General features: G+C 38.1%; 1 protein-coding gene across 2 annotated transcripts in view; it reads left to right on the forward strand.

Moving 5' to 3' along the window:
- Positions 1 to 12,080, forward strand: part of DYNC2I1 (dynein 2 intermediate chain 1) — a 30,059-nt gene extending 17,979 nt beyond the window's left edge. The window contains exons 16-24 of one of the 2 annotated variants that reach the window (XM_034068315.1): positions 390 to 552; positions 3,198 to 3,311; positions 4,322 to 4,383; positions 5,429 to 5,480; positions 6,756 to 6,816; positions 7,033 to 7,129; positions 7,400 to 7,531; positions 10,319 to 10,539; positions 11,635 to 12,080. In XM_034068315.1, the coding sequence (XP_033924206.1) occupies positions 390 to 552; positions 3,198 to 3,311; positions 4,322 to 4,383; positions 5,429 to 5,480; positions 6,756 to 6,816; positions 7,033 to 7,129; positions 7,400 to 7,531; positions 10,319 to 10,539; positions 11,635 to 11,806 (1,074 nt within the window). In that variant the 3' untranslated portion in view covers positions 11,807 to 12,080. The remainder of the gene's footprint in view (positions 1 to 389; positions 553 to 3,197; positions 3,312 to 4,321; positions 4,384 to 5,428; positions 5,481 to 6,755; positions 6,817 to 7,032; positions 7,130 to 7,399; positions 7,532 to 10,318; positions 10,540 to 11,634) is intronic. The other variant, XM_034068320.1, reaches the window with a different exon arrangement.
- The last annotated feature ends 2,736 nt before the right edge of the window (positions 12,081 to 14,816 follow it).

The raw sequence follows: 14,816 nt of genomic DNA on the forward strand, positions 1-14,816 counted from the left end.
TGTTTGTTTGGTTTTGGTTGGGTTTTGGTTTGTTTTTTTGTTTTTTTTCATAATTGTAATTTGATTTCATGGTTAAAGAGTGAACAGAAGTAAAACACTGGTTTAGATTTTGTCAGAGATTCTCTCTACCCATCACTATCATACAGCTGAATCACACTTTTCAGCTTCATGGCAGTAGATACAGATTACACAACAATTGTCTTTGAAAGGAATGCCTGCCGAAAGTTTTATATCCTTTTTCCCTTTTAAATAAGTTGTCCTTCTGCTGTAAATGCATGTAACCTGTCTTTTCTGGATTTGCATGCCTAGGAAGAACAAACATTTTGGGCTTATCAAGTCATTGGCCTTTATCATAATATCAACCATGAGTGTGTTTTTCTGCTTAACAGGTGATATGTTGCTGCTTTAGTCCCAATAAAACAACATTAGTTTTTGCTGGAACAGTAGATGGTTCACTATTGGTATGGGATCTCCATGAAGACTCAAGAATGCATCCTCATATCATGATCAATGAAACTAACTGGACATTTAGAGTTCCAACGTTTTCCACTGGTTAGTATCTATGCATTCTGATTAGTCATTTTGTGGGCAGTGAAACAATTCCACTGCTAAGAGCACTCTTTCTTAGTAATCTGGTTCAGCCAGTTCAGAAATTATATTTAGTGTAGTAAAAATTGCCAATCAGAAATTGCTTTAAAGAAGTGTAATCTAGTTCAGTATGCATTGTGCAGTAAGAACAGATGTGGACCAGATGTGGAACCTAAGGACCATTGTAATATTAAAATGAACTACTCAGCTACTACCTCATCTAAAATCTTTAGCTTAGTCAATTTTCATGATGTTAACTCCCTTAATATAACCTACATTTCTTTATATACATAAAAACACACAATTAAGGTGTATTTTAAAAAATCAAATGTAAGGTTTTTTTCATGTCACTTAAAGGCTGCAATTTGCAGTTGTACAAATTGTCACCTAATCCTTGGTGTTTCTGTAAGGTTGCATGCAAGGCAAGTATCCAAGTGTACACTGCAAGCATAAGCTTGCAGTCATTAAGTTTGCAGGTGACACCAGTCTGGGTGTTATTGTTGATTTGCTAGAGGGTAGGAAGGCTCTGCAGTGGGATCTGAACAGGCTGGATTGATGGGCTGTGGCCAGTGGTATGAGGTTCAACAAGGCAAAGTGCTGGGTCCTATCTTGGGTCACAACAACCCCATGCAATGCTACAGGCTTTGGGGAGAGTGGCTGGAAAGCTGCTTGGTGGAAAAGGACCTGGGGGTCCTGGTCAACGGCTGGCTGAACATGAGGCAGCTTGTGCCCAGGTAGCCAATAAAGCCATCAGCATCTTGGCTTGTATCAGAAATAATGGGGCCAGCAGGACTAGGAAAAGGATTGTCCCCCTGTACTCAGCACTGATGGGGCTACACCTTGAATACTGTGTCCAGTTTTGGGCCACTTACTGCAAGAAAAACATCGAGGTGATGGGGCATGTCCAAAGAAGAGCAACAAAGCTGGTGAAGGGTCTAGAGCACAAGTCTTATGAAGAATGGCTGAGGGAACTGGGGTTGTTTAGCCTGGAGGAAGGGAGGCTGAAGGGAGACCTTATCACTCTACAACTACCTAAAAGGAGGTTGTAGTAAGGTGGGTGCTGGTCTTTTCTCCAAAGTAACAAGCGATTAGGACAAGAGGAAATGGCCTTAAGGTGCACCAGGGGAGGTTTAGATTGGATCTTAGGAAAAAGACCAATTATTTAATGTAGCATGTTGGAGAAACATTACATGAACATAATCTCTAGCACTGGGGCCAGTTGGCAGCTAATAGTGGGCTCTTTCTACATTCTTAATGGGAGAGAAGCACAGCAACAAAAAGTAATGTGGAATTGATTTGTTGCATTGTTTAGATATGACCCAAGTTAGTGTTGTGTACATACTGGGAAGCCAGAAGAGTTTACTTTTCAAAAGCTCTTGTGGGTGACCTCCTTTCATACTTTGACATTTTCTTGTCATTTCATTTCTCTTTTTCTGCAATCTGATAATTGAATGTGTGATCAAAATAACAAAGACGTTTTAAAAATTTCTTATAATCCTTGGGCAATGAATTCAAAAGTTACAGAAGTTTAATTAGGTCATATAACTGACATAGTGGAAGATGCAACCTGAAGTACTTCACTGTGCATTTTAGTTGCTGTATGAGATTCTTACAGTTTTATGAATCTGAGGGAAATGAATGGCTCTCTATGCCTATTACCAATGTTTGTCATTGCAATTAAATAGAGGAGCAAGTCATTAAGCTTACAGATGTTTTCATTGTGTATAGTTGTATGTTGAGGGATTGAGAATGAGGTGTACAGAGCAGCAGTTGACTCAGTCTTAATTATAAATTGGTCTTATTTTGGTGCCTTATTGTATCCTAGAGTGACAAAGCATAGCCATATTTTAGAAAAGAATTTTATTACCGCAAGATAAGTCCTTCATGTATTTTTCCTTTTCTTGTGTGCAGGTGCTACCATTTAACTTGCACTGAGATACGATTATGTTTCTTTAAAAGTCTACCACACGTGTGCAGAAAATCCTGGTTTGTTCTCAAGTGTATCTAACTGCAGTAGCCATGTAAAAGTAAACACTAGTTAGCTGTTTAGACTTTTAAATTTTTTAGTAGATGAAAGATGCTTGGTCTTGTGTTGCACAATGGGCTAGTAGTCAAATGTGTGTATACAGTTTCATGCAGTTGCATGTATAAACAAGCAGGTTTTAATGCTGTATACTTAGGAAGTTTTATGCTTTATTCTTAAATGGGATTAAGTTCAGTGCACAGTGCAAGTCTGGAGATCAAGAGTATCTGACAAAGAATGCACATTGAAATTGCTCCACATAATACATTTAAAATGTTATTAAAGAGTAAATACATTCTTTCCTGTGGTAAGTTGTTTGATTCAGGGTAGTTACTTTCTATTAAGAGTGATTTTTTTCTCCAATTTTATCTTTTCTGTAGTAAGAAGTGATTTATTTCTACCTCTGTTTATGGAGCTTGACATTGGCATAATTCTTTTCATGTTTGAGGCTTTGTAAATGTAATTCTTAAATTTATTATTTGCTGTTCTTTCATTGTAATCATTCTCTCATAAGCTGAAAAGTGATCAGGGTTTTGGTTTTGTTGGAAATAGTACTGTGTTTAACTTTAATTATCCTTAATTACAGATGGCATTCTAAACTCAGTAAACCACACCTCTCCTATAATAGCAGTGGAAGCTGTCTCAACCTCCTTCTGCGCTGATCAGAATTATGGACTCTCAAGCCTCTCTTACCAGGATGGTATGTAAGCTGGTTTTCAAAGCATCAATATGTCCGAGTCATTCTACAGGTATCTAGTGAAACAAATATAGCCAAAATCCAGCTTATAGTTCTATTCTGACTCTTCAGTTGTCTGTATTATCAGTTGAATACAACATTCATGTTTATTTTCTGCTCTGATTTTCATGTAATGTTCATTCAGTGCAGTTTCACGTCAGATGTGGACACATGGTTGTTAGAATATCTGTTTTCAAGATATTGTTTTATTCTTCCATGATAACACAAGTTATCACCCGAAGAACTGCCTTTAGAGAAGTCTTGGGAAAAAAACCTATCTGTATGAGTGAAGCAACTTCTTATGTGTGAAAGCACTAAAAAAGCCTTTTGCCTATTTTTTTTTATGACCAACCTCTGAAAAGAAATTCTTATGCCCCTCAAATTCTCAGGCAGTGTGCTAGAGGAGACATTATTACTTCCATTGCTAATTTTCGCTTTGAAATCTGTGGCATTCCAAAGAAATGTGCTGCATATTGCAGGTTTCGCTATTGTGCTCTGTGTTCTGTTCCAAAGTCCATGCAGAAACCTGACATTTTTAAAAATGCAGCGATCACCTGCCTTTCTGGTAGAACAAACTGAACATACTAGGATAGATAGATACATGGAATAGAATATTTCAGTTGGAAGGGACCTATAATGTTCATCTAGTACAACTGCCTGACCATTTGAGGGATGACCAAAACTTAAAGTGTGCTGTTAAGGTTTATTATCCAAATGTCTGTTAAACACTGACAGGCTTGTGGCATTGACCACTTCTCTAGGAAGCCTGTTCTGGTGTTTGACCACCCTCTCAGTAAAGAAAGTTTAATTATTTAATTTCTTCTTTGATAAAATTAGGACACCCTTTTTATACCCCTGAGAGGATCATAGGCATTTCAGAGAATGTATTAACCTAGGAAATGTTTCAGAACCTTTGATATCGTTCAGGATGAAGGTCAGTATATGAATATATATTGTCACTGTTCTTTCCGTAGAAATGTCAGAGCCTCCATTTCAGATAGCTTCAATGGATGAAAATGGAATCCTCAATATATGGGTAAGTAATATATGTATGGAAAGAGAGAATATCTGCTGTTGGAATAATGAAATATTTCTAGTATAGCAATGCAAATCCAGGATTTGTGATGAGAATTTCCTCCCTGAAAAGTACAGCAATACAAACTTCAAAATTCTTGAACTGACTTCCTAATGCCATGATACTGTCCTTAAGCAAAACTATTAACAGGTACATGAATTCATGACAGCAGGCAATCAGTAGTTCTACTTCATAGGAATAGGCTCACATATTTCTGTTAATTGCTTAAGAGGACCTTGGTCCTCTTTCACACACCCACTTTGTTATTTGAATCATAGTGGTGTCAGAGGCTGTACTGAATGTGTGTGAGAAATGACATTCATAATTTATGTAAAATAAACATTCCAGAGTCAAAACATGAAAATCTGTGGATAAGATTACCCTGCCTATAATATAATGCTCAGATAAGCACTAGGTCTGTTGCTCTTAATTACTGTCCTGACAACTCTTCTTTCTATCAGAAGTTTGCAGTCATCTTCCAGTGCAGCTCTGGCCCAGCTGCTGAATCTGTTTGCATCTGAATTGATTTTGCTGGAGGAACTGAATGGCTTAGTGAATAATAAGGGGATAGAAGTATTTTCCTTCTGTATCACTAGTTAAATCCCTTAAAGCTCTAAGTAACTTCAGTAGCAACAGATTCAGGCCAAATGATCCATCCTTTATGTGCCATGAAAAGCATAGGAAGTGGGTTACAGTTCCTTATTTGGGGCTTTAGGGCTTTTTTCATGACCAGCCAAACCACGTAAGATGCCAAGTAGTGATTAAGTGTAGAATATAATCTCCTATATTCTGTTTTCCAGCAGGGAACTTCCAGCAGGCATTTGAAGCTATTTGTAGCATTGTAGACATTGATAGGGAATAAAGAATCTACCTGTAATCATTGCAGTGTTAGACCTGCCTATCTAAGTGCTCCTTCAGATTTATGTCATACTTCATAATAAAAGTTAAAAACTTTGAAGTCTGGGAAATATTTATTGCTTATTAATGTGAAATATTGACTTTTCAGGTAGTTGTTGAGTTACAAAAAGTGGATTTAGCTGGTTCACAAACTGATTTAGGTGAGTACTTTACATTGGAAGTAGAATAAAGTGAGTTTATTGTGAAGTTAGAAGAGAGGAAGAGTCAGTGATGGGAAAAAATAGTTTAAATGAAAGCCAAACTTAAGAGGAAAAGATTCATTCTGAATTGGACATATGTCGTATTTGGGGTTATTGGTCAGGTTATCATGAGAATTGTTTTCTCTGCAATCTGAATCTCATCTGCTAATTCTGTATTGCTAAGTGCCACTAGACAACCACATAAAGTGTCAAAGCAGATTTCTGTGTCTTGAACACTTTTGTTTGTTTTGTTTTTTTCTTCAAAGAATATGAGATTTTATGTCCTTGGTCCTCCTGTTCTTTCTTTAGATCTAATCAAATCTGTTATAATGCTTTTGTTATTACCTATATCTCCATTTTGACTATTGTCCTGAAATTTCTCTTTTGGGTAAGATACTTAATGTGAGAAGATGTTTGCATGAAAAAAAATAGAGTGAAGTGTCTTCAATTTTCTTGTGTTATGTGAGTGAAGAAAATAACTTTTTTTTTTTTTTTATTCTTTGAACAAAATCAGACTTACCTACTTACCTAACTAGAAAAGGCTGTGACTAAAATCCCAATACGTTTTTAAAGTACATATATATACAATGAAGTAATGCTAACAAACTAGAATTTTTTATCAGTTTTCTATTTTACAAGCTCGTGTTCAATGTTTGGCTATATTAAACTGCAAATGCTGGGTATTACATCTGTGGAAAGGTAAATTTTAAAGCTATGGTCGTGTGCTAACACAGTTTTACTGCTGCCAGCAATTTTTATTTTCTCTTATCGATTTATTTTTTCTTTTTCCTTCAAAAAATTCTTGTGCTTGAAGGATTTGAATTATTAGTGTTACTCCCTAGTAACAAGTAACATAGACCAACTTTACTGAAGCATTATTACTGTTTCTTATTACTAGAATTCATTGTCAGAGATCCAAGTGACATAAATGTGCATTTTCGTCATTGAATTGGGTTTTATAGAGTGCTGTTACAGGATGTTACATGTATAATATGAAACAAAACCAAATCATGTTTCCTTTTTTCTGCCCTCTTTCATTAATTTCTGTCAGATTACAACTCTTCAGATGTGAATTCTGAAGTATGTAGTTATTAATGTGAGATTCTTACATATCAAAAGGTCTATCTACATGAAACAATTATAAAATATAGTTTATTAGTTTAGGTTTTGATTTGATGATAGCATTTAATGCAAAGTGCTCCAATCAGTTTAAATAATTATTTTATATAATTTTAGGTTTAGTTCCTGGAGGAAAAGTGAAGTTAGTACATAGCTCGACTATGGACTTGAATAACAGGTAAGAAAACAGGGGCACTTAGATTTCACATGTGTATCTTGTAGAACTAATGTAGGATATATTTAACAATATTGTCATTAGTTGTTTGAGTTTTTTCAGTATATGCTGCTTCTTAGAGCTAGTCATAGACATTTTAGATCAAGAGTTTCTCTATGTACTTACATAGCTTTAGAAGACAACTTCCTGTATTTATGCAATCTTTTTTACTTTTCCTAGCCTTTTCCCAAAGGATGTGCGCCAGAGAATGCCTCAGGCACTGACCATTAAATTTCTGTCTTCTAATCCTAATAATTTCATTGTTGGAACAAACATTGTGAGTAATCTGCTGAAATTCATCTCACTGATTTTTGGTTTTGTTTTGTTTTTTTCTTTGGAACCTACCCCATTTCCTTGGAATTTTATACGTAGACTGTATATAAAATTTATATTTTGGGACCGTTATTAAAATCTGCTAGCTATTAACATTAGTTAGCTGTTAAGGATCTTTTAAGGTAGCTGCTCTGTGAGTTATTTGACAACTTCTTGTGATACTGATAATGCAAATTTTGTTCTGTTTAATTCACTTTCTTCATGTTGTTCTCAGGGACTGGTAGGCCATGGTACAAGACATGATTTAAAAGTTTTTCCAAAGCTATTCAAACCCAAGGAGAGCGGACTGAGATCAGTAAGCATCAATGCAATTGATTTCTTCCCTTTTGGAAAGCCACTATTCTTGGTATGAAAATATTTTATTATAATGCAAGTTTAATTTTTTAGTTACTTGCTCAGGGAGATTTCTAATTTGGTGTATTTAACTAGATGTGATAGTTGAGTTACCTTATTAATTCCAATCTGTGAAGACAAGGCTGAGGTTCTGAATGGCTTCTTTGCCTCGGTCTTCACTGGCAAAGGCTCTGACCGCAGCACCCGCGTCTTGGAAGGCAGACGCAGGGACTGTGAAAACCTAGACCTTGGGCCCACTGTAGGAGAAGATCTGGTTCGAGACCGTCTTAAGAACCTGAATGTACACAAGTCCACGGGCCCTGATGAAATCCATCCGCGGGTCCTGAAGGAGCTGGCGAATGAAGTTGCAAAGCCACTGGCCATCATATTTGAAAAATCATGGCAGACAGGTGAAGTTCCTGATGACTGGAAAAAGGGAAATATAACCCCCATTTTCAAGAAGGGGAAAATGGATGACCCGGGGAATTACAGACCAGTCAGTCTCACCTCTGTGCCTGGCAAAATCTGGGAGCAGATTCTCTTGGAAGGCATGCTAGGGCACATGAAGAACAACAAGGTGCTTGGTGACAGCCAACATGGCTTTACTAGGGGAAAATCCTGCCTGACCAATTTGGTGGCCTTCTATGATGGGGCTACAAAAGTGATGGACTGGGGTGGAGCAGTTGATGTCATCTACCTGGACTTGTGCAAAGCGTTCGACACTGTCCCACGTGACATCCTTGTCTCTACATTGGAGTGTCATCAATTTGATAGGTGGACCACTTGGTGGATAAAGAACTGGCTGGATGGTCGCACGCAAAGAGTTGTGGTCAACGGTTCAATGTCCGGCTGGAGATCAGTAACGAGTGGTGTCCCTCAGGGATCGGTGTTGGGACCGGTCTTGTTTAATATCTTTGTTGCTGACATGGACAATGGAATTGAGTGTGCCCTCAGCAAGTTTGCCGATGACACCAAGCTGTGTGGTTCTGTTGATAAGCTAGAGGGAAGGAATGCCATTCAGAGGGACCTTGACACACTTGTGAGGTGGTCTGATGCCAACCTCATGAAGTTTAACCATGCCAAGTGCAAGGTCCTACACCTGGGTGGGAGCAATCCCAGGCACAGCTACAGGTTGGGCAAAAAGGAAATTCATGGTAGTCCTGCGAAGAAGGACTTGGGGGTGTTAGTCAATGAGAAAATGAGCATGAGCCAGCTTCAGTGTGCGCTCACAGCCCAGAAAGCCAACCGTATCCTGGGCTGCATCAAAAGGAGCGTGACCAGCAGGTCGAAGGAGGTGATCCTGCCCCTCTACTCTGCTCTCATGAGACCTCACTTGGAGTATTGTGTGCAGTTCTGGTGTCCTCAACATAAAAAGGACATGGTACTGTTAGAACAAGTCCAGAGGAGGGCCACGAGGATGATCAGGGGACTGGAGCACCTCCCATATGAAGACAGGCTGAGAAAGTTGGGGCTGTTCAGCCTGGAGAAGAGAAGGCTGCGTGGAGACCTCATAGCAGCCTTCCAGTATCTGAAGGGGAGCTACAGGGATGCTGGGGAGGGTCTCTTCATTAGGGACTGTAGTGATAGGACAAGGGGTAACAGTTTAAAGCTTAAACAGGGGAAGTTTTGGTTAGATATAAGGAAGAACTTCTTTATTGTAAGGTCTACAGGGATGCTGGTGAGGGTCTATTCATTAGGGACTGTAGTGATAGGACAAGGGGTAACGGGTTAAAGCTTAAACAGCAGGGGTTTAGACTGGATCTAAGGAAGAAATTATTTACTGTTAGGATGTTGAGGCACTGGAATGGGTTGCCCAGGGAGGCTGTGAATGCTCCATCCCTGGCATTGTTCAAGACCAGGTTGGATGGAGTCTTGGATGACATGGTTTAGTGTGAGGTGTCCCTGCCCATGGCAGGGGGTTGGAACTAGATGATCTTGAGGTCCTTTCCAATCCTAACTATTCTATGATTCTATGACAAATCTTGTGTCGTGGTGTTTGAACTTTGCTTGTGTAAAAGGTGGACCATCTGTTTCGTCAAAGCACATGTCAGTCTTACTTCAATATTATGACTTGCCCTTTGTTTTTACCAAAATTCAGCATTACAAGCAGGTTTTCTGCTCTTAGTGAAGCCTCAGCTGTTTCTCACTCATCATATGTCTCGTATTGACATAATCAATTTGGAGACAAAAATATCTGTCTTGTTGGAAAATAAAGGTCTCTTGGGCAGCTCTGGGCATTCCCTGATTTCCTTTCTCCCATATCAGGCATATACTTGGTGGAAGTGTACCCTGTGGTCAGGTGTGTTCAAATATGCCTCCAGCAGTTTGTATTGGCACACTGGCTGGTTTTATTTGTCTCCCTTGTGAAAGTTGATTCAGTGGAAGCTGGATCTAGCTTTGATAGGATTTTCATCTGCTTATCTTTGCATATATTTGTACACGATCATCTCCTAAAAAGCTTGCTTTCTAAATTTGCCATGATTTGCGCGATTTCATTGTGATTGCCTAAGGTATCCAATTAATGTGCTTGGCTACACTGCAAGTATTTTGTGTCACCTTTCTGCAGTCAGAACTTTCCTTTACCAGTGTGGATGTAAAGGTGGCTGAGGGTAATAAGTTATTTTCTTTTTTCATAGAATAGTTTCATTTGTACCTGAATTAGAGCAAACTTGTGAATGTTGCAATAGGCTAGACAAAGGTTATAAGAAAATACCTGGTAGCAGTGATGTCTGCTTGCCTTTTGATTTAGGTTTAGTTCTCAAGAATTAAATTGCAATATTTCTTTTTGACTACAATTCAGGTTGGCTGTTCAGATGGAAGTATCCGATTGCACCAAATTGCATCAGAGTATCCCCTCATGCAGTGGAATGACAGCACAAATGGGCAGCCAATAATTACCCTGCAGTGGGCTTTAACAAGACCTGCTGTGTTTTTTGTTCTGGACGCATCATCTAATATTTACATTTGGGATCTTCTGGAAAACGATTTGTTGCCTGTGGCAAAACAGGCTATTCCAGAGAAGTAAGTACATTATATTACTCTCTTTTTAACAAAATACTAGTATCATCTACATTTTTATTAGAGTCTGAATGGTTTATTTTGCTTGACATTAAATGTTCATTAGAATTTGCTTTTCCAACTATGTATTTTTTTTTAAACTACTGGAGGTGTGGAAAGAGACTGTAGTGAGCTAAGTTTTAGTTTATCCTTATTTACTTATTATGTAGTGATAAAGGGGAAATAACGCTATACCTGATTTCTATTTATACTAATATCAGTTGGAACAGATGTCTGTACATGGAGCAGTTGCTGTTTATATGGAGTGTTCCCACTAAAATCACGAGAATGTTTAAATTCAAAGACAGCTTTGCTGGATCAGGATCAACCCCTAAAATAGGCAAGATGTTGAACAACATTTTAAAATGTGTATATTTGGTATGGTTACCAATATAAAGAAATACATTGTGTTCATTGTCACAAAGTAAGCACTACTCTTGCCTAGCATGTATTCACCCAGAGTAACATCAGGGTAGTCTCTCATGTTCCTGTAGTCAGTGCAGAGGCTTGGATCTTCTATAGACTGATGCAGAAAAGCAGTTTAATTTAAGATTTCTGGATTACAGTCATGAGGATTCTGTTTTCTCCCTGCTGGGAACCGTACTGGGAGACTCTGTCTTCCCTAGGCTTAAGTTAGTCTTAGTGAATATCCCTCTGACTAAAAGTTTTACTTGTAGCCTTGTAAACTATACCGAAGTGCTGCTAGTTTGAGGAGAAAATCATATAATTTAAAAAGTTGTTGCACTGTACTGCAAAATACCATAAAATATATTTCATTTTTACAAGCTTGAAATAATTTTTAAGTCATGATTAGAAAGAGATGCTGGAATCTGTGAACAGGGAAAGAATTGCCTGTTATACTTACATTAAATGATTGCAACTGGTGGAAAGCTAAAGAACGTGCTGGCTGTTGAAACAGTGAGGAATATTACACTGTGGTGAGCAGAAGAAAGGAATCATAGTTATCAGTAGGTAACCTGCTAAAACCACATTTGAAAGCACCAATTTCTGTTAATTTCACCTTAATTAAAAACCACTCTTCCATTCTTTCTATTTCAGTGTTGTAACTATGGCTCTGCTGGGAGAACCAGAAAAAACAAATGGATTGTTAGGCATTGTGCTGGCCCAGGAGTCTGGAGAGATAGACATTCAGTATGTAAAGAAGAAGTGGGCATTACCTCAGCCTGAGGAATCTGAAAAACTACATCTCATTTTACTGCAGTCTTTCTAGAAACAGGGCACCTGTATCTGGTTGTGCAAATCAGTGCAATATATTCAGATTATTTTTAACCTCAATTAAAAGATTTGTAATGTAATTTTGTATTTGTATATGACTTGTTTATATTTTAAAGGGTATTAATACAATATTTCAGCTAAACTGGTATATTTTATCAAATGACAGCCAAATTTAGGATTATTGTAATGTACTGTATTTCATTACTGAAAGTATTCTAGATGTATATATTTTCTTAAAAAATACTGAAAATATATTCCTATAAATTGCACTAATGTTTCTCATTATTCTGCTCTGAAGTAAATGATAGAAATCCTTTATGGTGAGCGTAAAGTTGTGCCTATGTATAAGCAACAAGAAATATGGATATCTCTACCTCTGGGCATTTTACACACTAACGCTTGACAATACTTTGTTATATCTCCCTAAAATCCTTATGCAGATGTATCAGAATACAGATTTACATCACACAGTATTTTAGTTCTAATTTTAATCTGAAACTTTGCAAAAGGAATACCTGGCTAACTCCAGTTTTCCTGATATGTGCACTACCTGTTTGGTCCAACTCCTGTAAGCAACATGCTTGTGAGATTTACTGAAATTCTAAATCCTTTGGGATTTCTGGTTTAATACCATCCTGTTTAATCCTGCAAATTACTTCCAAAACTCTTGCAGTGAGGAAGAAGATAGTTGTCTATAATATGATACTATTCTACACTAATGGTAAATTTGGACCAAGCGCCGAAAATGCCTTAAACTTTTTTGGCTTAACAGCTTCTGATTTAGGGATTGTGAGAAAAATCATGATTAAATGACCACAGATCCAGGGGGGGGTCGGGGGAAGGACAATTGTGTTCAGAATTCAGTGAATATATATTTAAGGTATGTACCATCTCCTTCTAAACCAGACTGAAATAATTTGTATATTCTAGTTAATTTGTTGCAAATGTTTTTGTATGTAAATTGTAACTTAAGTTGAGCAAACTCAGAGTGGCCACATGATGGTGCCAAGTCACAGCAGTAAAAATAAGTGCCTTACATAAACAGAATTTTTGAATCAGATGGCTGATTTCTTACAACTGTTTAGAAATGGTTTTATTAACCTGCCAGGCTATCTTTGCAGTAGAGCTTGGGAGAACTCTTCTTTTGTACTAGAGAACATTTCTTTTTAATTGTACTGAAAGTGACCATCCTACTCAATGCAATTTTGCCCTAATTATTTATGGCTGTCATTTAGTTAGGACATGCTGAAGGATACAGAAGCACTGTAGCTTCCATAGCAATGAGGGAATATTCTACTAGCTGGAATATTTTTAGCAGAACACATTTGAGTCATAAAAATAGCTATTAATTACAAAGGCAGGTGTTTGTTTTTTTTTTTTTCCCAAGGAGTTGGAAAATCCATTTAGGTCTGTTCTAGGTGTAGAAATTGGTTGGATTAAAGCAAATAGTAAAGTGTCATTGAGTTAGACAGACTGTGGGAACAGACTTACGTAAAATTCACTTAGGAGTTTACCAGAATTAGGCCATCAGTGGCATGCTTGGTGGCATGCAAACCACGGCATGCTATGAAAACACTGGGACAAGAAAATGTCTCATGAGCCATATCATCATTGCTAGCTTAACTTCCAATCAGGCTTACCAGGCCTCTCTTTAAAGAGAAATATTTGTTTGTCCATGTGTTTCTGAGCCTCGTCTGTGAGAGGGAAGTTAGCAATTCCATTTACAGCTCCCATTGAAACAAATCAGCCAACTTCTCTTTTTCTAGCAGTTCCTGAAGGTTCAGAAAGTCTTATCAATAGAAAATCTCTTGCCCTAATCTCTGATGTAGGCTTCTTGCATTATTCAAACTGCTACAGGAAGACTTACATCTTGGTGGTACAACATATGACATGGTGATTTGGGTGCCACTCTCTGAAAAATGAGTAGCATGTGGAATTAATTACCCTTTTCCTTTTTTAATGCTACATAAAATATCCCCCTGGAGCTAGGTATGTATGGATTATATTTCAGACTGTTTTTTTTACTCTAAGTCTCTTAGCATGATGACAAATTCTTCTGCTCACCTCTCCTCTGGCAATCATTGGCATGAACATGAACAGTGAAGAGATATGGGCTGCCCTATCCTGGAAGCTCAGTATTATTCAGTCTGTACTGAAACTGAATGGATAAGATATCTGCTTACTGCCATGGAGAGAAACTGAAGACATCCTTACAGTCTCACCATGTCCTCTATATGAAGGGAAAGAAAAATACATTATCAGTGTCTGATACCTCATCAGTTGTAGTGAAGTACGCAGGATTTCCTATTCCTTTAAGCTGTCAAAACCAAAGCAAAGTTCACTTCACACAGGAATGGTTATGTCCCACACAACCTTAGAGCTGGAAATAGAGTGCCAACAAACCAAGTCAAACAAAAGACAGTCATATCTCAAAGGGAAGCAGAGAAACTACTCATCTGTTAGCTGCCTCTTTCAGCTGCACTCACCACATGAGTTTAATGGAGTCCCAATGACTGCCACAACCAACAGCAGCTTCTCTATTTTTATGGATAAACTATACAGCAGCCACTAAGTGGACCTCTGAAGGTCCATCCAACCCAAACTATTCCATCATTCCTTTTCTTCTACTCGGGCTGAGCTCCAGACACAGTCTGGTGTTTGTCCTGGTGTCGCAGGTGAATTATTCAGGGAAGTCATTCTTGGTGGGTTAATTAAAAGGGCTTTCTTCTGGATGAAGCAACGATCAAATGGTAAGGAATCGACGACTGAAGGAAAATCATAGCGCAAGCAAATGCTGCTAAAATAATAGTGGAATGGTAATGAGAGTCACAGGAACCATTTAGGTTGGAGAAGGCCGTAAAGGTCATCGAGTCCAACCGTTCAGCTAACACTGCCAAGTTCACCAGGAAACCATGTCCCTAAGCTGGCCCTTGACTCTGCACTTGCAGGTGGAGCAGCCGCCCCACTGACCTGGGTGCCAAGGGCTCAGGTCCCAGACTGCACTT

The sequence above is a fragment of the Melopsittacus undulatus genome, chromosome 1 (assembly GCF_012275295.1).
Source record: "Melopsittacus undulatus isolate bMelUnd1 chromosome 1, bMelUnd1.mat.Z, whole genome shotgun sequence".
NCBI classification, from domain to species: Eukaryota; Metazoa; Chordata; class Aves; order Psittaciformes; family Psittaculidae; genus Melopsittacus; species Melopsittacus undulatus.